The following is a 25,649-nucleotide window of genomic DNA, read 5'->3' as shown; positions in this document are numbered from 1 at the left end:
AGTGTGTCTGATTAAGTGTGTTTCATTGCAAGGGAGGCTGTGGCTCAGACGGTAGAGTGGGTTGCACACTAATCGAAAGGTTGGTGGTTCAATCCCCAGCTCCCTCTGTCCACATGCCTAAGTGTCCTTGAGCAAGACACTGAACCATAAGTTGCTCCCGATGGTGTACCATCGGTGTGTGAATGTTCTCCTGATGGCAGCACCTGTCTCATGAGTGTGTGAATGGGAAAACCATGTTAAAGCGCTTTGAGACCGAAAGGTGATAAAGCGCTATACAAGTACAGACCATTTACCATTGCTTAATATCCCTCACACATGTAGCACTCATTGCACCTTGCTCAGTTTCCTCAGCCATTATATCTCTTCATCTCACTGTAACCTCTCTGCCATGTGAATCAGTGCTGGTGGTGTTGTGTGTCATTAGTACACAACATCTGACTGTGCTGTCACTGTTGGTATATTTAGAGCTGTAAAATTCAGCACAGCTCAAATACTCACTCCGCGGGCCAAAGGCCAAACTCCAAAGTTTGTTTACCTACTTGGGCTCAACAGGGGACATTTTAGGGGCCAATCAATGCTCCAACTCTGGGCTGTGGGACGGAGTGTTTAAACAGTGAGGCTCATTCTTGCCATTCTGACTGCAGGCGAATGAGGACAGTTTATCTGTCCGTCTGTCTCTGTCTGTCTGTCTGTCTGTCTGCTGCAATCAGATCAGATGCTGCTCTCACTCAATTGAAATTTTCAATTTCTATTCCACATCATGCAGTCTGTTGACCTTATCCATGCCAGAGAGCTGTATGTCCTCACAAGTACTTAACAGAAGTTATTTTTTTTTAAAGCAAAAACTCTCCAATTTGAGGATTTTCTGCTTTTCTTATACCACTGCAGCCTGAAAACATCTGAAGAACCCAACTTAAGACTGTGCGAAACTGTGATGGACATTTTTTTTTTTTTACACAGAAAACAATTAATAAATTAACCAAGAAAGTGATAAACAGAACCATGGATAAAGAAAACAATGGTAAGTGCATCTCCACATAGATGGAAATACAAATGTACTACGAACATACTTTTGATGTTTTGTAGGAGTAAGAAAAGACAACAGACATTAATTTTAAAGGACATGAAGGAGGGTTGTGTTTAGTAGATGAGATACAGTACTTACTTTAGCACTAAATGTTTCTATACGAGTCTCAAAGTGCATTATGCTGAGGGCAAAGGAATTAATGTGACATGTCTGAAAAACACACGGACTCACAGGGTTTAATGTTTTGTATGTTTAACTCGAGGGATTCATAGATATTCTGTTTCTAATGATAATCAATGTTTCTCCAAGTAGTTAGTCTCTCACTAAACACTCTACGTGTGGTACTAAGTTATGCAGCAGCAAAAAGAAGTTATGCAACATGTGATCAAACACGCTCTCCGCCCAAATGCTCTGATAGTAAGTATATAAGACACAAGTAAGAGGAACATGCACTGCTGTGTGAGGGTCAACAATGTGGTTTACATCTTGAAAACAGCTCTATATATAGACTCCCATCACTGTGCACCTGCTACTGTGGCCCCTCCTGGCCTGTCGGCCCTCAGCAACAGATCCACTTTTGACCAAGAGGAGGGATATGGCTTCACTGACACGACTGCCAGCATAAACAAATCTCACCTGCACCATTGATCACCTACTAGGGAGGTATATTCAGATAATATAATTCAATTTAAATTGATCTTAAAGAAATAAAGAATTACATGATTTGGTCCTATTAGAATTAACTTGCAACAGCATTTTATAATTATATTTTTTTAAAAGTACAAACAAGAAACATAAAAAAAGTTCCAGATTCTCAGATATGAAGATTTGCTGCTTTTCACTGTAAACCGGATATCTTTGGGTTTTGGACTGTTAGCTGGACAAAACAAAATATTTGACTAAAATAACAATCAAATATTGCAAAAAATATCAAACACATTATTCTGTAACTATGTTGCAACCCGAGAAATCAGAAAAATATGTTTCTCAAATAATGTTCAAAAATCACAATGTGATAAATAACTTGAGGTGACTAAAAGAGAAAAGAAACAGACAAATACGTGTCATGATGTTATGAGTCGTGTCCTTTGGACACTCATATGAATACGTGTGATAAATAAATCAGCGCACTGGAGCCCGCTCTATAAATAGAGACTGTCGCGCTCTCAGAGAGATCACTATGTGCCCAGTACCAACACACCCAATCTGTACTGTATTACACTGAAGGGCTTCAGAGAGGGGCCGGGAACATTGCCCCTCTCATGATACTCAATACGAGCAACTCAGGTCAGATTAACGTCAATGGAACAAAGAATTAGTATCCAATAAAAAGTGATTCAACTGATTTTCATTTAGTCACACAGTGAGAAATTGTTAAGCACTTGGATTAAACTCCAGCTGCATGTCTGTTTGACATGGGATCACTTCAGTCAATCCCTGCTGGTGTGCAGTAATAGTGGAGGATAAGTGGATGAAGGCTCAGGTCTCGTTTGGTTGGATCAAGCAGCTACTTAGTTTTCTAATATCAAAGAGTTGCTGGTGATCAGAAGGGATTTACAATGAAGGGAGGAAGGCAGAGATGAGTTTTAAATGTTGGCTGGCTTCTCCAAACAGACAACAGCTGAACTGGGTCACCTTATTGGAAGTACACGCTCTACACGCACTCATACAGACGGACACAGGTGGAGGCAAACACATTTAGAAACAGAGAACAACAACACAATCATAAAAACAGCACACTCATAGAAGCTCAGACAAAGAGACAAAATGCTGCCATTCCCAGGGCTGCAGCTAATGATTATTTCCTCAATGATTTTTTTTTCTTTTGTTTATGTTTTCAGTTAGTCTATTATAAATTATGAAATGTAGAAAATGCCCAAAAATAATCAGTGACATCTGTGAATTTCTTGTTTTGTTTAACAAACTGTCCAAAAGCCCAAAGTTGTTAGACAAAAGAAAACAGAAAGCAGAAAATACTCACTCACTCAATTAAACCATAAAAAAAACACCTTTGTTGTCCATTTTTGTTGATTGGCAGATTAATCAATCATTTTAGCAGAGTATTAAAGCAGCACAGCAACAAAACTAAAGTATAACAGCACCTAATACTTGATACCAGTGATAATGTACTGACTGTCCTGTTGCACCACAACAACACTTTTAAATACCTTATTAGACAACATTTGTGACCTTAGTACTCCACATTATAATGTGTGATTCTGTCACTCAGCACTCCCATAGCAAACTTTAGGAAAAAAATCAAAACATTATTTTTATCTGTCATCAAGCAGCAGGTTGTATCTGTTAAGGTATGCCCGCTATGAGAAAATGTTTGCTTAAGATGAAAACAGCATTCAAACTTAATATTTCCAAAGTTGTCTGCCATGGCTAGAGCAGTACAGAAGCAGAACATATGCGAGAATCACAGTCTGTGGAAATAGCGGGTGATGTTGGTGTGAAGATTTGATCAATCTGGGCAGTCAGCAAACAACCAGAAGCGTCAACCTGCCACTAAAACCAGGAAATACAAAAATAATGCTTGGAGTTTTTAATAGAATAATGTATGAAGTGCTGCAGTCCCCAATGGGACTATAACTTTGACGAACATAAATGTTTATTGACAAAAAGTCATTGTGTATAAAATGTTGTCTAAACACAAGGAACTGTACAGAAACGTCCTGAGGTAGTCTACAAATTTGAATTGGCATTTTAAAAAAATTAAATCAATAATGAATTGATTAAAACAGGGATGTACTGATTCCAAACTGCTTCTGCTTCTACTATGTCCAATACATAGACTGTCATGTAATCCAATACCAGTGCTCTGCTCTGTTCACCTGAGGCATATTGTTTTGGTGCATCTGTTGATAAAGCATTAGATAAACAAGAATATCCATCTGCCCAGGGATCTGATGTCTGATTTAAGAACTTGTTTGATACCTGGTGCTACTGACTCTTTTCAGTCAGTACCAAATAAGTATTAAGGATAGCCTGGCTCCCAAACACATGCTGTCATGATAAAGATTTTTTTTTCCATTTTATTTTATGTCACAGCCCATTTTCAGATATTGCCGTGTAGGTTCACAGATGTATTTCGACTTGCAGTGTAATGTATTTAAGTGTATCTGGGCTGTGAGGTGAGATTACATTTATTTGGTCTAACATTTCACAAATCCCTGTATGAGGCACCATCAGAAAGCCAAAAACACGAACTGCATCAAACAAAGGTTCCTGAGCAAAGACACAGTTAATGCTTCGTCTTTCACAAGGCAGCGTTGTCTAAAAACAAGCACTTGGTAAAACAAACACATGACAGGTCACATCACCTCAACCAGATCGGTGCGACAGCTGGTTCAACAAACAGGAAGTGGCTGAGTAAGGAAACACTTCATGACAAGTATAAATAAAGGCACAAATGAAATCATTTATTTATTGCCAAATATCCACAAAGCATTTAAGGAGAGCTGCTTTACTCACAGAGCGGTAGACATCTTCGCTGCTCTCCTCGTACTTCTGCTGTATCCTCTCCTCCAGGAAGTAGATGCGGAGCTTGAGGCTGAAGTTCTCCTTCTTCAGGTCATTCAGGTGCTGCGATAAAGTACGGTAACCGTTAGACATGACCGTCAAAGAGCACCGACACCGCTTGACATGTCCGTTATAGTTCAGAAATGAACAGTCGTCTTCGACCTCTCCGTATCAGGGGGGAATACGGAGAACATTTTAGAGGACAGCCACTGTCAAGGCATGTCCTTGTGTTAGAGTCCGGTAACCGACAGACATGCTACCTCCTTCTCTAAGGGAGCATGATGAGGGGAAAAAAAACAAAAAACAAAAATTATTCACGAAGTGGCATCCTGGCCTCTAATAGGCAAACCCTCTACAAAACCACACACACACACACACACACACACTAAAACTAAAGTCTATGGGGGCGTTTGCAGTGCAGAGGGCTACTCTGCAGCCCGGCAGTCAGAGATGCAGCCGTGGCAGCTCCATGGTGTGTTGTGGTCTGCCTGGGGATGGGACAGGAGCTTATTTTACTGGAAGAGACATGCCTGGAATCCCAGACCGCCAGGGGAGATGGGAGATGGGTGGAAGGGGAGAAGAGGGGAGGAGGGAAGGGAGTGTGAAAAGGCTCACAGGCACTTGTGATATGAAGGGAAATCTCACCCCTCTGCAAAAAAAAAAAGAGAGCTGAGAGGACCAAACAGGGACCTGAAAGGAGGGGGACAGATGTGAGTGGCTTTCGGTCCTTTTCATTTGTCTGCTTGCTTCAGATACATTTTAAATAAATATAATTAATTTAAATTGATATATTTCTAAGCGTGTATGTTGACACCCGTTGACAGAACAGTACCTCTGTCCACACCAGCCTCAGTCATATAATCACAACAGTGATTGTGCTAAATTAGGGGACATGAAAGTCTCCACACAACTTGTTTTAGTTTGGTATTTGGACCCACTGAGCCAATGAATTGGTTTCTTTTGTAAAAAAAAAAAAAAATCACTCCGGATGCTGATACATATCTAGTTATCTAGGTTGTAGGTTTCACTTATGTAGATAATATAACTACTCCTCCAAGGGGGAAATATGACTGCGAGGCAAATTCTTTTTGTTTATCCTGAAGCATGTTCAGTTCCCCTCATGTACCAAATACTGGGTTTTCTGAAAAGCCTTATCTCTCCTAAAAAAAAAAAAAAAAAAAAAAAAGATGTAGCATGTGGCTGAGAATAATAGGAACTTTCAAATTGAGGGTCTAAACAACACCTTCAGGTTCAAGAGGTTACAGGGCACAGTTGGACCTGTAGCCATATTACAAGAATCAGTATTTTTTTTTTTTTTTTTTACATAAAATCAACACTGAGATAAATGAAAAAGTAAACTGAGAAAATCATTATCCAACTGAGCAGCTCTTTAATTTTTTTCTCTCTAACTGCTAATTGTCCTGGTGGTAATATTATTAAATCCAATGTACAATTCAGTGTCACACTGAGCTATTCCTGAGCGCTAAAAGCGGGGTAAATATTGGACTGACAGTTGATTGATGAAAAGAAACAAGAGTATAAATTAATGCTAATTTTGCTTGGTGTCTGTTGGATGTTAGTTAAAGAACATGTTTCAGTGTTCTAGTGCCCCCTATCGGTCAAAAAAACAACAACATGCGGTGTAAGCAAAAGGTCACTGAACCAAACTGAGATATTTTTTTTCTTTTAGGCTCTTCTTCTTTTCTTACAAGGATAATAATATTGAAGAGGATGAGTCGCTATCATCTCAAATGCATCTACCCAGTCCCACCCTGGACTTATCCTGGCCTATGTCTGCGATAGTTACAGTTATAGTTGAAATCAGAATTTGCCTTGACAAGTGGAAACCAGCACTGGGAAATAAAGTTAGGGAGGCTGGCGGGAGCGGGGCCGACAGGTGACTGGAAGAAATAGGAGACCTGGGAGCTGTGAGCCTCAGTGCTATTAATAGGGAGGCGTCCTGAATCTCAGAGTGGTGAATCCCTGGATCTCCCTCAGAGAGAGGAGCGAACGAAAAGAAGTGATCTGAGGAGTAAAAAAAAAAAAATAAACCTGGTAGAAATCTTTTTATAAGAAGCGCCAACCATCAGTTCAAATCAAGTGCAAACAAGTTGCATAATATAGAGACTGAGACGGAGAAGTTTCGTCATTTTTAGTTTTTGATGCATTCAATGAGCGTTCACATTATAGTGTCACGTTACGTGCTGTTGCTAAATAATTCAGAGCAAAGATAGGCTGCACGCCAATCTGAGCCTCCGCATAACATTAGGGATGACATCATGAACAGTGTGTTGTTTTTAAACGACTCCACACGCGATACGGTCACACTCTCGCCCACACGCTTCTCAGCTGTTGATCAAAGACAAATAAACAGGAGTGATGCTGTGTAAATATATGTGACATGTATGTTTTGAGGTGTTTATGTCAGGTGTAAAAGTGACACATCCAAGCAGTGGCAGTCACGTAAGTGACTCCAGCTCTGAGTCGGTTGCTCTGCTCTCAGACTAACTTCAGCTTTCGTGACTGGCTTGTCACACCTCCCGTTTTTTTTAAATTTTTTACAGGGCTCAGCAGCTCCTGCAGCAGTTGTGTTTTATTCTGATCTGGCATGCGTCTCTAACATCAACAGTTTTGGTGTGTATTCGTGAACATTTGTGGAGCTCAATGTTATTCTTTGCAACACAGTCTGTGTATTTCAGAGAGCAATCAGCCGCACTTGCGTAAACTCTTTTACAAAGAGCATAAATTGCCAATGCTGTCGGGTGCACCCCGAATGGACAATATCCAGTCATACAAAGTGGGTTACTTTTGTAGAACCTATGATTAAAAAAATACTGTGGTTGCAGATGCAGACTCAAAACAGAGTGGTAGAAGAAGGCTTTGAAGCAACATAACATGAAAAATAGTCGATAAAATACATAAATAGATTTTTTTTTTTTTCCCAAGAAGATTTTTGTCATCTCAAAATGCCGTTTTGGGATGCAAAAAAAAAAGCTATTTCTGGTTCAATCAGAGTAAATTAATTTTTGTTTGTGAGCATTAATAGATGATTCTCTGAGATACACTAATTTGTCATCATACTGTACATTTCCATGAATGTAATAGTCTAATTCCTAAGACTTACCAACTTACCTTACTTATTTACTTTAGGAGAGTTGTGGCTACTTTTGACACGAGTGGTGTCCCTATTCCTTAATTTAAGATTTTAAGCCCTACCCTTTACAGCTTTGATCTGAAGCAACACTACCAAGCAGAGGGCACTCTTTAACGAGGGCCACAGGATGGGAAATGGGATTGAGCCTTAGTTTCTCTCATCAGCACACAAACAAAAATTTGAAAACTGCATATTATGGTTAGTTACATGCTGTAACAGTTTACACAGATTATTTACTGACCAGCATAATCTTGTCTGCTAATTCTCTGCAAGAAACCAAATAAGGCAAGCTCATCTCTGTGGGTGACTGTGGATGCAACTAGCTGTTGTACGACTGTCCACACAGATGTCTTAATTAGCACTTAAAAAAAGCGCTAATTTTATTCTTTATTTACATTCATGGCGTCTACATAAAACTTACCGGTTTTCAGTCACAGTTAAAGAAATAACTGACTTTAGAGCCAAAATGTAACCAGCAAGTGCTGCAAAATTGTCCTGATTTTGCTGCAATTGCAAATAAACTGATAAAGATATATATATTACATCTCGTCTTTATTATTATCAATTCCTCAATGACTTTGCTCAGTTTCATATTGTTAATATTTTCTCTTCTCACGTCAACACTTCTTTAGCGTAATTTTTTTTACTTCAGCGATGCAGAACCAGGGCAAGTGTGTGACATGTTTAAAGCCATACATGAGTACAACATGATTGGGTGTGAATGTGGGTCTGTGTTTTTTCTCCCTGCTCACAACAATAGACTGCTGCCAACATAAAAAGGAATATGTAATACACTGTTTTCTAAAATGCGACTGGTACGTAGCCCAATAATAGTGCAGCAGAGACTGAACACTAAAGTGGGCCATGTGGTAGCCAGAGGGTTCTGGGTGTTTTCCATCACACTCTCAGCTGCAGGTGCTCTCCTTCTCTGCACAGTATTTCAGAAACATGTACTCCAGATGTTTCAGATATGTGCAGATATTTATGGGTTACAGTCCCGATTTCGAGAACACTGAATGATCTCTCTTTTGTTAGCAAAGCATGGAGCCACAAGATGGCACTGTGGAGCGTGTTTTCATCGAGCACCTAATTCAAATACAGTACCAGTCATCATGGGGAAGAACAAGGTAATGTTACTCACATCAAGCTCACTGATCTCTAAAAAAAAAGATCTCACCTGTTCAAACTGCTTGAGTGTGTGAAGCTGAAGAGGAGGAGAGTTGTCTGTTTCATCACTACACAAATCTAAACAGGAGAAAAAAAAGGGTACATTTTAAAGAAATTGGTAGAAAACCATTGAGGTTTATGTTTTTACATAAGCCTGATATAAATGAAAGCTACACACCTGTCATGGGACCTGTGATCTTGGATGAAGATTCCTTTTGCACAGTACTGTCAGAGAAACAGAAAAAAACATTGTGAGTGTGGGTAACATGCAGGCAAGACAAAAACACAGCAAACTAAAAGAAAGTGGATAAATAAATCAAAAGCCTACAGCAGTCTACCCATTCCAACATTTATGGAGGAGTGAAGTTTAGGCAAAATATGAAACTAATGGTCTTTTTTGTAATCCTGGGAAACAAAGTGCTCCTCTATAAATCATAAAGCTACTAAAAATCCCTTTACCATAACAGCATGATCTCATTTGCACCTCCGTAGCCGACTGGGCTGACCCTCACTCAGTTTTCAGCAGGAAAGATATGAGGTGTTGGGAGGAACCACTGGGAGTCAAAGTTCAAAAGAGCGTCTCTGCTATACTATCTGCAGCTAAAACTGATGGGTGTTCACATTGCCGATACAATCTCACCTCGTAATCACCACCAATTAGAGTAAAGCAAACACTGAATGATTTGCACACAAGTGACGGGCAAACACTACAGTAAAAACTGGCTGTAGGCTCCACATATACATGGTAGCACTATTTAGCCTACTGTGAGCTCACTGTTCATCCAGGACCATACTGCCCATCAGTGCTCCCCACTCCGGTCCGTGCATGGTAAATTCCTCTGACAGCTGCTGGGTCAGAAAATGTAAAGACAGCTGCTGCATGCCAGAGGTTTAAAAGTTCACCAGGTGGGTAAATAGTCTGCATTTTTGTGATGGGCAGGGCATCATAATCTCAGTTCACGACTGTTTTCACAATGTAAATATCAGTGGGATGGTCTATGTATGGTCACAAATATGTGGGAGCGCTTTGTGATGCAGTAACCCACATATGACACATATGCATGGATAATTTGAATAATGTGAGGTAGCTTTAACTCAATATAAGTTAACAGTTTAATAACTGGTTCTGTGATTGCCATAACCCTTTGAATGATTGAAAGTCATGCTGTCATGTTGCCTCGTGCTCCCTCAGCACCTGAGTGCATGAAGGAATTTAATAGTTATCACTTCTAGGCCAGCAGCAGAAAGTGTCTCCTGGGCCCTATTGCACAAATTCATAACTGGGCCTTTTAAATAGCCGAGCCTGTTTACTGCATCGAGATCTGCTTGCACGTTTTATCACAAACCCAATTACAAATGTAGAAAAATGCAGACATGGCGCATTCCGGTTATCAAAGTCAAAATTGGCATCGCCAGCGGGCTGAAAAGCTTCATCCCCCGATCCACAAAGCAAGCAGATGGCTACTGTGGGGGGAAATGGCCTTTATTTCACCGGAGGATGCGCTGTATGATGGGCTAAGCAATTTATGACAGAAAAATATTAAATAGCCTAATAATAGCCGAACCGAAAGAGGTGTTTGTATGTCGTGTTTTGTTTAAATTCCCGATGGGCGCCATCCTCCGCTGCGGTTGTTTCCCCTGAACACAAACGGTTGTGTGGCGCCTCACCTCTCTGGTTCTCCCCAGGTCTGCTCCGGCGGCGATGAGCTCCAATCCATATAGGCTATTCCTTTAGTCAAAGGGCATCCATGCCGGAAAGCCGCTTCCTTCAAATCACCTGTCCATTACTCATTTCTCAGAGAAGCACACAGGGGCACGTTATCTGCAGCGGTCGAGGCATCGCACACCGCTCAGGTTTGGAGGGGGGTGTGTGAGGATGCGCGCCCTGAAAATGAAAGCAAGGATGTTACCGAGCCCCCATCCTGCAGAGCACAGAGCCCCTGCTGTTCAACCAGCCCACTACAAAATGAGGGGGAATATGCTTTCACAAAACTAAAGACTAATTTACTGTAAATACTTAATACCGTTTTCACAATAATTATATGAAGGATAAATTCCACAATTGTATAGATGATTTTCAACACACACAAAAAAGCACTACATAACTGATTTCAAAGCAAAATGTAGCCTATTTTTTTTTAATTTTCATCCAGATTTAACATTAATGGTGTATTCCTGCTCCTTGTGGTCTATATTAAAAATGAACAAATAGGCCAAATAATGAACTCTAAACAACAATGGTGGGAGGAATATTTAGATCGTTGCAATACAATAGAAAAATGCTCGATGAGTATGGGTTTACAGTATGAAATCTTTAATTGACAAGTGCTCCAGTGAAATAAAATGCGGCAACTCCCATAATTTATGTCAATCAAACAGCACGTCCCCAAAGGCTCTCTCTCTTTTTAAGGCCCATCTAATTAATTACAAATGTAGTTTACAAATAGGCTAATATGAACGCACACCTTTTCTCAGAAGGTCCACCAGAACACTGATCGGAAGGAGTGAATTTAACTGAAACACTGATGACTATAGGAAGAATGTATTCACTTTGTATTTCGTGAGAGAAGTTGAAGGGGAGCTTTTTGGAGCCAAAACCCTCCCCCCCCTAGCGGCACACAATGGTATTGCACTCTGAGGCACTTCCGCACGCTGCATATTGAAAAATGTTGGGAGACGGCGAGCCAAATTACTGGATAACAGCGTTATGTTGCGCGTAATCACGATGACCGCAGCTCTGTACAGCACAGGCGAAGTCAAATAATAATGCCTGTTCACTCTCTACCTAACGGCGTTGTCCAGCCTCCTTCTTTACAAAGTCTCCTGCTTCACGGTCTCCGCTGCTTGACAAGTTGCTAAAAAGCATAATTCGGGTGTCGGCTAGTAGAAAGAGACCCTTCCTCACATTTCTTTGCTTCTCTGGTACGGGATCGAATATTTGCAAATTCAGCGAGCACTACACCTTTTTGGAAGGACAAACAACACTGTTGTTCGTAATGAATAAAGTGTTCACATACTTACGTTACATTTGAGAGTTAGACTTATAGCTGCATATGGTGCTATATAAATAGGCCCACCTTACTTATATCGTATCCCTCCAAACATACAATTTACTTCCAGATTAAAACCCTATTAAAGACATATTGTAATTTGCAGATTGTATCAATTCCGTAACTACATCAAGTCTCTAATGTTAATTAAGTTATTCCAAAAAAAAATATTGTAAAACTCTTTAAAGATGGATACACCTTTCCCAATTTGCAATACTACTCTGAATATCAGCCGATTTAACTGAGGGGAGGACATTTTTCCACAGTTTTACGGAGAGGGTTTCATACAGGCCTCAAAACAGCTGCTCTCTACACAGGACATAATAACTAGGCTCCACGTGATAGGCCTATTATTACTCATTACCTGGATTTTTTTAAAAAAAAATTTATGACCTGTCATTTCATTCTGTATCTGCTCTGCCCCAAGTAAAAAAAAAAAAAAAAAGAGTTAATTTGGACATTGTAAAGTTGTGTGATATCCCACACAGCTGCAGACACCACTGATTACTTTATCTATTTAAAAAAAAAAAAAAGGGATGTTGGGGGCTGCTCTGACAGAGTAAAAGGGATTAGAGGGACACTTAATGAGACCATGTCATTGTTTGCTTGAGCACACAGTAACAGTAAAAGGCTGTGAAGGCTGTGAGGGGTACAGCTTCGTTAATCTTGTTAAGAGGACACGGAACCAATTCTCCTTCAAAATATAGACGTAAAAGAAACGATCTGGTGTGAGCTGAGATTGTTGTTGGTCTGACGGATAATTGATCATTTCTTTCATTTTATAAATGAGCAACAATATCTGGGCCAAGGTGCCCGGTTTCATATTTATTGTGAGCCTCTTTGGTTGTTGCTTTGTAGGCTACCACAGCATCAGCTGGATGTTGCTGTACTTCCTTCACAGTGGAATATTACACGTGGCAGCATGCAGTTTCAGCTGGTCATTTTTACTACAGCACCCTCTCCTGGTCTGTAGATGCCATTGAGTCACTCCGCAGCCTAAGTGGGTGTTGTATGAGCCTTTGTGCGCGCTGACGCACTAGCGTTGCGTGCGAGCTGGAGCACGCAACGTCCACATTGGGTTAGCAGTGTGCATGCTGAAAAAGAAGAGGGGGGGGCACTGCTCATACTGTGATTTGTGATGGAGGGCAAACTATAATCTGATTCTATCTATATCTAGATATTGAATCAATCTGTCATATAATTTTAAGTATGTGGACCGCACACTACTGCGGAGTACATAGAGCTTTTTCACAAACTAAAATGATTAAAAAGATTTAAGAATTAAGTGAGAAATATTTTCTGCTTGTCTTTATTGAAATTAGATTTGTCATTCACAGCAGTGGCATCTACAATTGATGTATGTGATGCAGACTGACATATTAGATCTACTTTTGAGGGGACAAAAATAATATATTAAATATTTTAACCATTAACAGAAAAGGTAGCACTATCTTAAACTATAAAATAACCCGTTTTGAAATCAAAGATCACTTAAGGCATTTTTATTCTGTCTATTTTGTTAATCTCAAACTTGCAGTGTTTTTTACCTGTGCATTAAGATTCAGCTGCAATGACCACAGCAGCCACTAGATGTCCTTATAAGACCACTCAAGCATTCAGCCCCTATAAAGCTGAGCTCTTCCCAATGCTTACGGTAATAATAACACATTTTCATCCTCACATAGTAATGCTTCATTACGGTCATTCACTCCATGTCTCAGTCATCTCTGTATTCATACAATCACTGTACATACTGCATCAGCAAAGAGTCTCAAATCTGATTTCATCTTCTGCATTTGTGTTCCTCAGTCGCTCCTCAACGTTTAATTCTTCTTCTCAAAGACCACACGGGGTCCTGTCCTGATCCCGCTCCCTCGACGTTCTGTAGAGATTATCCAGATGGCAGGGGATTTCATGAAGTCCCTGTCGACAATCTTGTTCTCCTCTGCCCGCGCCATGGCCTCCAGTTCAGGGGAGGTTTCTGGGGACCAGTCTACCATGAACTTATCCTTGGCCTCACAGTAGTTCACCACCACTTCCTCAGGCTGCTCCCCAAACAGCCAGTCTGGAAAACAGAAAGCGAGGACAGAGGTAAGATTGCAGGTGAGATGTCAGAGAAAAGCATTGCCGTGAACAATATCCACAATCTTCTGCTGGTTTTAAGAAGCTACAAGTACAGCAACAAACCTGTGAAGTCATGGATGAGGTCCTTGATGAGGTGGCCAATGATGGCATAAAGAACAAACAGCAAGATGAAGATGGCCATGAGCAGATAAATGATGTAGGTAGGCAGGTAGACAGCATCCCGAGAAGGGGGAATATAAGACTCAAAGAACACTTTGCCATCTTCCTCCTTGTAACGGACGTTTAAACCGTCAGTTGGTACATCCATTACAGTCTGGTAATCTCTGCTGTCAGCCAGTGAGTCCACTTATTATCTCAGTGTCATCGCCGTATTAAGAAGCCAGCAGAAAGGTTTCATCTTATAGAATATGCAAAACACAAAAAAACAAGAAGTAATACTGTATTGTCCAATCATATAAGCATCTACATCATATCTATACCCTCAAAGTTAAGCAACTATAGAACATACATGAATAAATATGTTACATACAGCAAGCAGGCAGGAAAAAGATCCTCCAGTTCACTGGGCTTTCCACTCTTTAGGCTAAACACAACACGAAGCAAGATTTAAATTAGAAGTACTCCTACGTCTCACCTTCAAGAATTTTTCATTTTGTCTCCCTGACCAAACTCCCTGTCAGTCTGACTGGGGAGTGACACAGATTGAAACTAGATTAGCTGCAGTAGCAACTTGAGGTGGCCTCTTCAAGGTCAGAGGAACGACTGCGAGCACAAGTTGTCAATGAAGTACAGGATTTACCTGCTGCACAAAGTAGTACAGCATTTATCTATCTATCTATCTATCTATCTATCTATCTATCTATCTACCTATCTACCTATCTATCTATCTATCTATCTATCTATCTATCTATCTATCTATCTATCTATCTATCTATCTATCTATCTATCTATCTATCTATTTGTGCTTACATCAGTATTCAACAGTCCTTAATAAGGCTGATGAACAGTAATCCTTGGCATTTACAAATAAGGCCATTGCTGCTGACCCAACCAGGTATTAGTGAAAGGTAAGATGGATTAATGAAAGGACGAAAGGAGACAACAACCGGTGTGTATTATTCAATTGTTTATTGGAGAGAAGCATAGTCCAACACCAGAACATGAAAAGTGATGTGTTTTCTTCAGAAACAACATTATAGCAATGTGTGACGTATTGGGGAAATGATGGTCGCGACGGTTTCACTGGTCAATGTGGAAGTGCTCAGAAATGTCATTTTATGTGTAATTTAACACACTTTGCGACTTGTTTCATGGACAAGTTCTGTTATATTATAAAATAACTGATAATATGGACCAAGTTTACATTATCTCTTTAATTAGTAATACAAGAAAGCATAGTACTTTGACATCTACAGTGTTTTTATATAAAACAAATGTGCCTTAGCTTATGCATCACTACAGCAAAGATAATACTGATCACTGCACTGAAATGTGACATAAACCAATGTGAAGTATTGCTGGGACAGAGTGCTGTAGAACTCAAAGGGAAGTTACATAAGGGGTGTCGGGGCAGGAGAAGGTAACACTATGTGTGGATATCTTCTTTTGTCCGGGGTATGACAAAGCGATGCTGCTCTTCGGTGGGGGAGGGGTGGATGGACGGCAGCAGCCTCCATCTCCCTGATGGAAACCAGGCAGCAGCCTGTCCTTCTCTTCCTCCATCCTCACCCTGTCATTCACCATCAGCTTACTGGAAACACTGAGTCGCTGCTCCTCCTCTATTTCTGCTCCCCCCCCCTGTGAATCATCCTCCAACGGTTTGGGGCCAAGAATGCAGTCTGTGTGGAGAAACAACATGAGGCTGACATGAAATTAAATCATTTTTTTTGTGAAGGTGTGGATTTTAAAGGGGCACTCCAACAATTTTAAGTTTAGTCTGTGAAAACACAACTGCTACTAATTTTCAACAAAGCCTGCATTAAACTGCATCATGCAGCTTGAAATAAGCTGGCATTTCCCATGTCACTGAGTTTTGGAAATTAAGCATGACTTCTGGCTCTGTTGCTTTAATATTAACAAATCGTGTGTCTCTTGCAAGCTACCCAGCTTTATGGAAGTGCAGTGCTGAACTGCCGGAATGCCCCTTTAAGATCTTATTTTGGGAACAATGACTTGCTCAATATTTCTCAGTTTTTGACATTCACCTTAGAGGAATAACAAAGACTCCGCTGGGAAAGACTGTGCACAAACCACAGGACGAATGTGACGGAAACGGTCATCGAACAACATAAAGGAAAAAAAATAAAAGGATGCAGCTTTTAGCCCAAAAGCTCAGGGATAGAAAGGACTCAAAAACACCACAAACTCGGATGCCAGGGTGGACACAGTAATGGGTGACAGGAGGACATCAGTCCAGGACATTTCTGCCTGGGGTTACCTGCCAGGTCATGCATCAGGTCTTTAATGAGGTGTCCCACTATGGCGTAGGTGGCCACTATAACCAACACCACCCCGACTAGTACATAGACAACATTGCGTGGCAGAGTTATAGCATCTCTCGCTGGGGGAACGTAGTCCACAAAATATGCCTCCTCCTCCTTCCTCCTAGACAGCTGGAGGAGCTGTCGGTGCTCAAACCCCAGCTGTGTGAGGTTCATAAGCAGAGCTCCTCCTGAGGCGTTCAGGGATGCAACTGGTTGTTGGTTCATGTTTTGGCTGCTTTGGTAGAGTTGGTATTTGAAACTCTCTTTATGGGACTGTGGTAAAGCTTTGGTGCTGTTTCTGTGAATGATGACAGATTTATTTTGTCTCGTTGCAGATAGGATCTTCTTTCCTGCACTGTGAATATTTGAAAAACATGGGTGCACCAGAGAGAAGGAAGGAGGAGGGAAAGGAGCCAAGCATTAGAAGATTTTGAAGATTTTCTGAAGCCGGAAGGAATGGCAGGAGTGAGTGACAGATGGAAATGTTAAGATGGTTTAAAAATGAGAACATTGTCAGTAGTGACATTTCTCCAACACAAGATGGCTCTTGAAAAATGTAGTTCACCAGACAAGTAAGAGCTGTTACTATATGTGCCAATTCTCCTAATCTTTCGTCTAGACTTAAATCTCTTTCTAGTCTTTTTCACAGGGGTCCTCGGTGAAATTTCCAGGAGAGCAAAGAGTGTGAGGCGGAGGAGAGGTGAATATAGGACAGACAGAGTTAATAGGATTGAGTCTGTCACAGAGCAATATCAGCTTTCCATCTGTAGGGGATTAGAGATATGAGCGGGAAGAGGTGGACAGTAATATGCCAAAGAGGCTTATGGTCATCTGTGACCACATTGCATAAAAAATATATGATACATATATTACAGGGAACCCTCTCTTTCCCTCTTGGGTTCAATCTGGCATCACTTTATGGATACTCCATACTTTAAATTCATCTCAAGCACAGCAGCTCCGCTTCTTATATTCTACAAATGTCTTGTCAGATAATTCACTGATAGTATTTTCACAGCTTATTTCTCGCTTCATAACTGAGCAGATGGTAATATTTCAAAACACAATGTGAGTTTTCTGACCAGGAAATATGCTCAAGTGTACGTTATTAAATGTTTACTAAGACCGACTCAAGGGAAAGGGGTGAGGAGAAAAATGTTTATCTCTTTCTAATAAAAAAAAATGAGAAAATGCGAGAGATGTAAAAAAAACAAATGAGAATATTTACAGATGTTGCAGTGAGGTTTCTGTTGGAATGACTTACCTCTAGTTCAGACTTGAAACTGCTCCTCAGCTCTTTTCTTTCACGTGTAAATGATAGGACATGTGTTGTGCAGAGACGGCTCTGGAAATAACCACAAAGACAAGGCAAAACCTTAATGTCATATAAACAAAAGGGCTACTCTATCACAGCAAACCAAAAAGCCCACCATTATTGTTTTTCTCTTCAAGTGGGCAGGTAAACAGGGATCCAAAATTTTGTTTTTATCCACAAAGATCTTCTTAGTGCAGCATCATACGACTTCCTCTAGGTTTCAATCTCTGGTTCTTTTTTTGAAAGTTTACAATACTGAGTCACGAGAAACCGCCATTCCATGATGGTGAAGATTACATTCATAATGACAATGAACCAAGAGACTGGGTGAACACCAAAGTAGAAGGTGTGCGTCATGTTGAGGAAAAATGTCGAAAGATGCAAAAAGAATGAAGAAGCTGAGTGGAAATCAAGTCCTCTGATAGAAAATGGGCTGAAAGAGGAATGTGAGGTCTCTGAATGTGTCTCAGGATAGGTCTGTGAGGTGAGTAGCGCTGTCTGTTTTAATAACAAGGTGTTATTTGATAATCCGTTACGGGATTGTGTCGACACATGGCACTGTCACCAATAACACCTTTTTGACTGAGACAGCAAAACACAAGACGGAATTTATTTAGCATCACCTGAGGGGTGGTGCAGTTTAATCAGCTGATTCACACTATAAGCAACAATTACTACAAGAAGACAAATCAGAGAAGATGATAGACACAATTCATTGTATTTTCATGTGCTAAAGTTTTAGATAATTTCTTTACTTTACCTGTTAGAATGACTCCTTTCCCATGTACTTGCATGATTAATTTAGTTCAGTTTTCCTAAAGTTCATATTGGGTCTTGACCAGGTAAAAAAAAAAGAAAGCTGATCGATTTGAAACTTGACTACACAGAAAGCACTAGAACCTGAACTGCTATTGCACACTCGTCCTATAAGCAAAATAACATCCAGTCACTCAGTCAGGTAGATCCATATTGACACCCTCAGGCTGGGGTGACAATTTTCTTGGGTTGGTCTTCTGATTCATTTAGCCACTTGAAGTAGACATCGGTCATGAGGAAGGTCCAAAAGATGACGGTCATAGAAGTGTTTACAGTCACAATGCCGATGATTAAAGGGTGTATCATGGTGGCAGACTGGGTGGACTCTTTGAAATCTGTGTCACCTCAAACAACAAAAAAAGTGTCTGCTGTGTGGGCGAAGGGTCGTCTGCGCTTCTATAGAATCACCTCTCCGTCTGCTTCTACTGTCTTCATGGACTCCCCACCCCTCTCTCTTTCCACTGGTCACTAAGTTTCTGTGGCAACAGCAGCATAATCCTCTTCAGCAGCTTTGTTACAGAAGATAAGGTTGCATTAGTTGTGGGCCTGCTTTACAAATGCTGTTCATTCATATGATGTTGTTGCGTAATGCATATAGTCATCTTTCTTTACAATATACAGAAAAACTAGAGTGGCATGAGCCAGTGTATAGAAACGGTGCAGGTAATGTAACAGTGGTGACTGCTTTTAAATTACACCCCGACTGAAAAAAACATAATCCTTGTTCTGAACTTCATGTTCTTTCTCAGATATAATCCAGAATCTAATCAAGACTGGAGACATCAGACAGAGGAGTTCTTAATCTTACACCGAACAGGACAGATGGCCCCTTACATGAACCATGAGGGGCCACCTGAGCCAAGACAACACTCGGCCTGAACAACATGTGTGGTATAACTGGGATTTTCTTCACCCGCTGTCATTATAGACTCATCCTTTTTACCTTGATTACACAAACTGTTTTTAGAAAGGAAAAGCTTTCAGAAATAAATGAGGTGGGAAATATGCCTCCACCAGGTGGCAGTCTGTACAAGCATAGCGTCAACGGTGAATGAGCATATTTTGTATGACTTTAGTTGGTTCCCAATAACACCAATCAAACAAATTAACTGCAGTCAATGGCAGCCAAATGACCAAATGCGTGATTTGCGCAGGACGCACGATTCGGCATTCTGTCATCTGAACTTTTCATTGCTCTCCCTTTAAATTTCCGCTCATCAGACATGACTTCTCATTTGAACTTTGAGACCTACAAGATAGCAGTCCCATTGAGCCGCGACGTTGCTTCATCACAGATCAAAAGGCAATGGGTGGCACTCCTTAAAATCATCTCCTTCCTTCGGCTGCAGTGGAGAGGGCACTGGCCTTTAACATGCCTCGTTTCACAGCCAATAACCGTGTTTAGCTGGGAATATTAACATCTGGGCATTTTTCTTAAAGGTCAAACAACGCGTTTGCAAGAATGAGGCCGCCGGCGGAAGTCAGAGTGTTTCTCCTTTCTCTCCTGGCTCCTGGAGTTTTGTACACAATGAACAACATCCCTGCGCTTCAGGAGTAAGTGTGTGCACTCAGATCATTTCAATCTCATCTCGGTCTGCTGTTTGGAGGCCTGGCGCAGTAAAGCCGTTGAATTAATGGGTTTATGAAGCGGCCCACAGCCTGAAGGAAAAATGGGGGTTTAGCGAGGGCGTGTTAATCCGGAGGTAGCCTAAAGTTACTGGTAAGATTCTTAAAGCCTACACAGAAAACAAGGCTTACACAGGGCTTGATAATGAAATGAAGTGAATTTAAGAGAAATTATATAAACGCTGAAAAGTAAATGTGGTAAATTCGCTGATTACCCAAGGCTTTTAAATTGAATATATTTCACCCAAATTTATCGTTGTATTTTGCATGTACCAAAATCTGTGCAGCTGATCCAAAGACGTACAATTTTCAAAGTAACGGCTTAACAAATGATTTCATAAGATCATGGGGCTTCAGATGGTGTTGTGCTAAACATACCAAACAACACTTTTTAATTTCCAAAACCTGTCAGTTAATGTCTAAATGAGAAATGCATGCAGATCTTAAAAAGTTCAAGAGTTTGAACCCTTTCAATCCAGTAAATGGATTCTGCGATTTCTTTTAAGGATTTTACTGTGGTCTACAATTTATGAACCAAGGTGTGAAAAAGAGGAAGATTAGAGGAGTGTTGGGGACTGGAACAATTATTAGGTTCAATTCAATTACTTAATTGTTTGGTTCATAAAATGTGGTAGAGTAGAAATCTTTATAATTTTGTAAAGCACAAAATGAAGCCTGTAGTTGCATGTTTTGACTGACCACTTGTCCAAATGCTCACACATTAATATGACCAATTAATATTAAACAAAAAACCCACCTTAGAATTTATTATTAAAATGGTTCATTGTTAATTTTCTGTGAATGGTTTAATATCTGAAGTTCAAATAAAAAACAAAACTTTGCAGACAAGTTGATGCTCTCACTGTCCCTCAGACCTCTTCCTATCCTAGGAATGGGAATGGTCATCCTGGGATCTGTTCTTCTCATCCTCCTCCTCACTGTGCAACACAAGACGAAGGTCGACCCGTTATTCTATGGTACAACCAGATAAACGGACACTTTATTATTCATCAGCCAAATGACGGTGGAGTGTTGTCACATCATTGTGCCTCTGTGTGTCTGTCCAGCGTTTGCAGAGCTTTCCTTCTTCTGCACGGTGGGCTTGACCAATGCTTTAGAGCAGGGAGGGTTCATCTCTGGCTTCATGGACTTTTATATACAGATGGTAAGATGACCAACACTGTCTCTCTCAGACTAAAGTTGAAGTTTGATTTCACTGAGTGATGTTTTGTCTCTTCAGGGCGAGCCTCATCTCAGCAGTGCCTACGCTGTGATGATGTCTTACTGGGAGGGTGTCGTTCATTTCATCCTCTTCCTCACTATCATCCATCGCATGTTTGCAAGGTAAGCCGCGGCATCAGCACCGTAACACGCTGTCAGCTGCGTGTTCAGTGAGACCTCTGAATAATCCTGTTGTTTTTTTATGTCCACACAGGAAGTGCTATCGCAGCCTGAGCCTGCTGTGGACCGGCTCCTCCATCGCCAATCAAATTGTTCTCATCCCAGGGGTGGTTGTAGGTGAGCGCTGCCCACATAAACACTTTGTTTAATCAGTTCAGCAGTGTTGTTTGTGACTGTCTATGCTAATGATGTTCTCATTTGTTCAGGTAAGTATGGTTCTAACATTCGACCAGCTTTCTGGAGGAACATCCCCTTCTTTTTGGTGCCGTTCTGGGCAGCGTTTGTGCTCTTTAGCAGACAGAGACAGATGCCAATCGTCACAGCAGACAAGGTACATTTCAGAAATTAAGATGTGTATATTTATATCGGTGTAGTATTTCTTAACCTTTTTGCTAGAATACCTAGTCATCCCAGTCATAGCATGGTTGATGGTTAGCTGTGATGAGCAGTTAAAAGAGAAATTTCTAATTTTTTGATGGTTTCAGTTAAGTAGTTTTTAGAGACTAAAGGAAAAAAAACATACTATATTAAATTATACATTAAGAAACCGTATAAAGTTTGGAGAACAATATAAAAATATTGCATAGGTTTGTGAAGAGGAACTTCCTCTGGTAATTACTTTGCAACCTCTTAGCCTAATATCACGACCCATCTTATAGGCCTCGACCCGCAGGTTGGAAACCACCTGCATAGAGGATAAACAAATTTGTGCTAATTCCCTTGACTGGTGAAGGATTTTTGATACCTATATTAGCCAATATTTGAGACTAATAGAACTCTATCAGCCTAATATATATTTGCCAGTTACGTGTTTTGTTTTTTTAAATAAATGTTTAACATAAACATATTTGGCAGGGACTTGTAAAAAAAAAGATTTCTATAAATCAACATTTATACTTTCAAGCTTTATTTTCAAAGATGACGCAAAGATAAACAACAAACTCTACTAATTTATATTTAAAATCATGAACAGCAACTTTAAATTGAAGTAAAATCACAAATAAAACAAAAACATATTGAACTGAATCTGCTAACAGCACAAACATGTCTGTGGTAAGATTTATTAATCAGCCTATTTGTTTTAATCACTAGTACAGTGTTAAAGTTCTTAAAGTACAGTAGCTACATTGACTGTGAATGTTTCTGTGTTGAGTAGATCACTGCAGAGCAGAAGAAAAGTTTGCTGTCTCGACCTGTCGACCTGTTGCTGTCACTTCTCTTACTGGCAGCCATGGCTTTCTCTGTTTTCAGAGGTTTTGTAAGTTGAACAACACTGGACTCTTTTTTTTTTTTTTTTTTTTAAGCTGTTCAGACCTCTGACTGTTGTCATTCAGATATGAGGTAACATGTACAGTATGAGCACTGTATTTTCTTCCTGCTTTGCTCCAGGTGGTGCTGGACTGTCCTCTGGACACCTGTTTCACCTACATCTATCAGTACGAGCCGTACCTCAAAGATCCAGTGGGCTTTCCCAGGGTTATGGTCAGTCTAGAGATAAACGAACCAACACGGTGACATTAACCAAATATCCTGTGTGTTCCTGTTCAAAATAATAACTGATCTGTGCATTATTTTTTTTAGATGTTGGTGTATTTTTTCTATGCTTTGCCCCTTCTGACTGTCCTCATCTATGGTCTGAAAACACCTGGATGCAGCTGGATGTTGGACTGGACCATCTTCTTTGTTGGTGCCATGGCTCAGGTAACAGTGGCCGTTATGTCTTTGCTATCTTTTAAATTCCTTAAAAAAAAAGCACAATGGAAACTCTCACGTTTACTTCGTCCTCCTCCTCCTCCATCTGCTGTTCTCTCCAGACCCAGTGGTGTCATATCGGAGCATCTCTGCACTCCCGCACTCCCTTCACGTACCGTGTCCCAGCAGACAAACGGTGGCCTGTTATCACCTTCAATGTGCTGCTTGCCACTGTGCCGATGGTGCTGGCTCTGCGCTGCCACTCCGACCCCGCTTATTTTATGAATCCTGTTCCCGTGGGAGAGACCAAAAACGAGAAAAAGAAAAACTAGACCACACACCAGCCACAGACTGTTGAGGAATACTTCATGCTGGGACATGGCGAATATTTTCTCGGGACTTTCTTTTGCACACAAACTGCATTAAACACACTATTTTTCAAACATAAAACCCAGAGGAAATCTAAAAACATTGCTCTGTGGGTCAACTGTCCCAAATCAGTCAACTCTAGCAGCACTCCCTGCATGGACTGTTGGACCCTGATAAGAAGGCTCTCGATGGAGGAGAGGACTGTGATCAGATTGCACAGCTCTCGGGTGACTTTTGCCGACGCGCAGTCTATTTCGTCACAAGCTTCGACCACTACCCTGAAAGTTTCAGGTCAGCAACACGCCACTGGAGAGTGACAGTCATTATTATACTTCTTTCTATGCAGAGATCTGTGCCCAAAACTCCACAGTTTGAAGATTATGTTTACTGATGTAAAAATTACAGGGTCCCTTAAAACTATCACAGCGTGTTGAGTGTAATAAATGTTGAGGGATTTCAGTGAATACTTGAGGCTGAATCACTTGAGAGTTGCTGATAAGGGAGATAACTTACTCAAGTTTTAAGAAGACAAAAGTCCACTTGGTGACAGTTATTGTGTAAGATATTTGGTGATCCTTTATGTAACTTTGGGTTTATAAAATATAAAAATATATATATATATAATATAAAAAAAATAAAATAAAGCTATGCATTAATATTCCATTCAGCTGGCAGTGTCTTCAATCGTTTTATTTTGTTCAAATGGTGCAAAAAGATAAATATTCAGTTTACAGGGATATTAAAGGGAGAAAATGCAACACGCTGGAAAGTCTGAATCAGAAGCTATTTGTTGTATTTGCCTAATAAACAACTTTAATGGTTTTAAAAATAGTTTCCATAGTCAATATACCAACTCTAAACATGACTGCATCTAATTGTTTTTCACATTAAAGTTCTTTATCATTAAAAATAGACCTCTGATTTATGGTTAGTTTTGTATGAAAAAAAATAAATAGGATAAAGATTTCTTGGGACAGTTTGGTGTCACACTGTTTTAATTTAATTATATTTGGATTAAGCTTCTCTTGCATCAAGGATCTGAGTCTCTGATGAATGTGCCGTGTTTTACTGGTTTAACAGCACTAAGTCTCCTTAGATGTCAATATTGTCCTGACAATGTCACTGTGCCCTATGTGCAGCGCTCTGCTGGCCCAGTTAGCTCTGCTGCAGTCCTCAAACTAATTGAACCCTGGATTCAGGTGGACTGTTAAACACAACAGCTGCACACGCGATTACGACACTTAAGTCAGTCGTTCGTGGCTTAAACAATCACCGTCCTGGGTGCCAAAGTGTGATTTTCATGTCGTGAGTCGTCACATTTAGTGTGCAGACACAGAGGTCAGGGCCTTGGTTGTTGTTTTTTTTTACTCAATTTGTGGACTGAAGAGGAGTTCACATTTTTTAACACACATTTTCATTTCCATTAAATGTTCAAGATTAGCCCCAAAGTCTGTAGGCGTCATCTTCTGGGGACCAGGAGCATCTCACGGTAATCCAAACAGTACAGTCTGAACTAAAGTAGTGAACCAACGGACTAACGCACAACAATTACCAAGGAGCCTGTGAAGTTATTTATGTGTTTTTAATGCAGTCGTAAAATTACTCCTCAAATTTGAGTTAGTTTTGGTTAGACTTCATAAGCGGGACCTACGCTGATGAATGAGACAAGAGTTTGTACTGGTGGGTTTGACTTGGGTCCACAGCACAGCTGAGAAACTCTGGCCATTTACATCCAATTCAGCTGGCAAGCAAAAGTGTTTGTAATACAGCAAAAAGGCTTAGTCGGCAAAATTCTCAAGTCTGTGACAGAAACCAACAAAACTGTAAGAGATAATTTGTTTGCAATCGAGATAATTTTATCATTGGTTCATTCGTTTTTACTTACAAACTTGATTTTTGATTGCAGTGCGAGAGCAACACTTTCAGAACAGTCTTTTAT

At 40.4% G+C, this 25,649-nt stretch overlaps 2 protein-coding genes and 1 long non-coding RNA gene across 5 annotated transcripts in view; 1 reads left to right on the top strand and 2 right to left on the bottom strand.

The window, feature by feature from the left end:
- Nucleotides 1-10,761, bottom strand: part of LOC138202857 (myomegalin-like) — a 46,416-nt gene extending 35,655 nt beyond the window's left edge. The window contains exons 1-4 of the mRNA XM_069157175.1: nt 10,542-10,761; nt 9,052-9,098; nt 8,884-8,951; nt 4,505-4,615 (exon numbers count right to left, since the gene is read on the bottom strand). Of these exons, the coding sequence (XP_069013276.1) occupies nt 4,505-4,615; nt 8,884-8,951; nt 9,052-9,098; nt 10,542-10,591 (276 nt within the window). The 5' untranslated portion in view covers nt 10,592-10,761. The remainder of the gene's footprint in view (nt 1-4,504; nt 4,616-8,883; nt 8,952-9,051; nt 9,099-10,541) is intronic.
- Nucleotides 640-24,571, top strand: LOC138202859 (transmembrane 6 superfamily member 2-like). 3 transcript variants are annotated; one of them, XM_069157180.1, is made up of 14 exons: nt 640-1,021; nt 8,742-8,833; nt 13,733-14,026; nt 16,827-16,956; nt 20,063-20,176; nt 21,122-21,225; nt 21,316-21,413; nt 21,489-21,592; nt 21,684-21,766; nt 21,856-21,980; nt 22,806-22,907; nt 23,039-23,131; nt 23,231-23,350; nt 23,464-24,571. In XM_069157180.1, the coding sequence occupies exons 5-14, from the start codon at nt 20,085-20,087 to the stop codon at nt 23,671-23,673; spliced, it is 1,131 nt and encodes a 376-aa protein (XP_069013281.1). In that variant the 5' UTR covers nt 640-1,021; nt 8,742-8,833; nt 13,733-14,026; nt 16,827-16,956; nt 20,063-20,084; the 3' UTR covers nt 23,674-24,571. The 3 variants fall into 3 exon arrangements, with proteins under 3 accessions (XP_069013281.1, XP_069013280.1, XP_069013279.1); XM_069157179.1 differs by having other exon boundaries at nt 19,372-20,176; XM_069157178.1 differs by lacking the exons at nt 640-1,021; nt 8,742-8,833; nt 13,733-14,026; nt 16,827-16,956 and having other exon boundaries at nt 18,942-20,176.
- Nucleotides 15,127-18,656, bottom strand: LOC138202862 (uncharacterized). Its single transcript, XR_011178676.1, has 3 exons — nt 18,567-18,656; nt 17,756-17,836; nt 15,127-15,846 (listed from the first exon to the last, which is right to left on the bottom strand). It is a non-coding gene; the product is annotated as an uncharacterized lncRNA (long non-coding RNA).
- Nucleotides 24,572-25,649: the final 1,078 nt, after the last annotated feature.

Source organism: Embiotoca jacksoni, unplaced genomic scaffold, assembly GCF_022577435.1.
Source record: "Embiotoca jacksoni isolate LCO1_2020_lvr unplaced genomic scaffold, fEmbJac1.0.p SCAF_22, whole genome shotgun sequence".
In the NCBI taxonomy this organism is placed as follows: Eukaryota; Metazoa; Chordata; class Actinopteri; family Embiotocidae; genus Embiotoca; species Embiotoca jacksoni.
This window is presented reverse-complemented; position numbering and strand designations above follow the sequence as displayed.